This window comes from Morone saxatilis, unplaced genomic scaffold (assembly GCF_004916995.1).
Source record: "Morone saxatilis isolate NCDOM2014 unplaced genomic scaffold, NCSU_SB_2.0 Contig1, whole genome shotgun sequence".
Classification (NCBI taxonomy): Eukaryota; Metazoa; Chordata; class Actinopteri; family Moronidae; genus Morone; species Morone saxatilis.
Window position 1 is genome coordinate 15,536,978 of NW_023339651.1, and position 1,464 is coordinate 15,538,441.

The 1,464-nt window shown below is 48.0% G+C and overlaps 1 protein-coding gene across 1 annotated transcript in view; it reads right to left on the reverse strand.

Annotated features, from left to right (window-relative positions):
• shisa8b (shisa family member 8b) overlaps positions 1–657 on the reverse strand; it is a 30,424-nt gene extending 29,767 nt beyond the window's left edge. The window contains exon 1 of the mRNA XM_035659535.1: positions 26–657. Coding sequence (XP_035515428.1) covers positions 26–657 — 632 coding nt within the window. The remainder of the gene's footprint in view (positions 1–25) is intronic.
• Positions 658–1,464: the final 807 nt, after the last annotated feature.

Genomic DNA, 1,464 nt, shown 5'->3' on the forward strand with positions numbered 1-1,464 from the left:
CGCCCCCGCTCCTCCTCTTACTCCTCCTCCTCCTCCTCCTCCTCCTCCTCCTCCTCCACTTCCTCCACGACTCTTCTCCAGGCCCAGTTTGGTGAAGATGCCCACCAGCACCATGATGGCCACCACTCCACAGATGATGTAGACAATGAGGTGTGTGCGGTCCCGTTCCTGGTCCTCCTGGCCCTCGGTGATGGTGGCCACAGGCTTGCCGGTGTTGGCCCAGATTGGCGTGTCGTAGTTGGAGCAGATTCTCTGGTCCAGCCGCTGCTGACGGAACTGGCAGCAGAAGCGATAGAAGCAGGTACCACAGCAGTACAGAAAGACACCGGCGTTGCAGTTGAACGGTGGGTCCCATTGGCCCATCACATCGTAGTAACCCTGGCAACGTGTGCCACCAGCTGGGGGGACGTCCTCGTCATCTGCATCTCCGCCGCTGGTGGGAGTAGACAGACCTGTCTCTGCAGGAGTGTTTTGAGTGGTCTCCACATAGCTGGGAGTCGTCTGGTTGGCCAGTGTGGTGGGGACGACAAACTGGTCACCTTCAGTTACTGTCACCGTGGTGACAGATGCGTCCTGGGTAAGGGCAGGATGAGTTACAAGGAAAGGGAGGAGGAAGAAGAGGAAAAGGTGGCAGGAAGAATGGTTGGTAGCTGCCATGCTGCTGCCCTTCTGCCCGACGTCTCACCTGCTGGTTTTGGACAGGAAACATAGACGATTGGAGTCGGAAAAAATTAAATTACGTTCAGAACCCTTATTTTACTTTTACAAATTCATTAAAGCAAAGTTGAAGTTATTTCCCAATGTCACGTCCATTATAGTCATCATGAGGTTTCGGAGATGCAAAGCTGCATGTATGAGACCAATCAAAAGCAAGCAGACGTTTCCCGACAGTTCCTGGAAATCTCATTGATTTTAGCTAGACTGATTAAACACATGATGTATCTATTGATCTTACATGCTTATGGAATCAATATTGAAAAGAGGGTAGAGGACGTTTCAAACAGGTCAGCCAGAATCACTGTTGGAGACTGTAACATACAGTGAGACGTGATCATTATTCAACTTTTTAGACTGAAAAGAGCAAATGTTCAGAAAGCTGTCCTACTGAGAAATGATTGTAAGTAGAATATTTGCTCTCTTAAAATGGAAAAGTCCAAATCAAAAATAGCACAACATGCTCTTACCTTCAAAATAAGACATTATCCCCTTTTTTTCTTTCGAAATAACAAACAAGACTCATTAAGAATTTTCTAAAAGCCCTCTCACCTTTTTCTCTACGCAATCTGCACACAGTCGACCTTCCTCTGCGATTCTTCCCCAAAGTTCAAGGGCTAATAATTCCCTCTAGAAATATCCACAAACTTTACTCAGCAGCATTTTTCCCCTGAGTGTCCCCACAGATCTCTCTCTCTTCCTCATGTGTTCTCCATCGTCAGCTGGGGGCTCGATCCAGGGAATTCAACA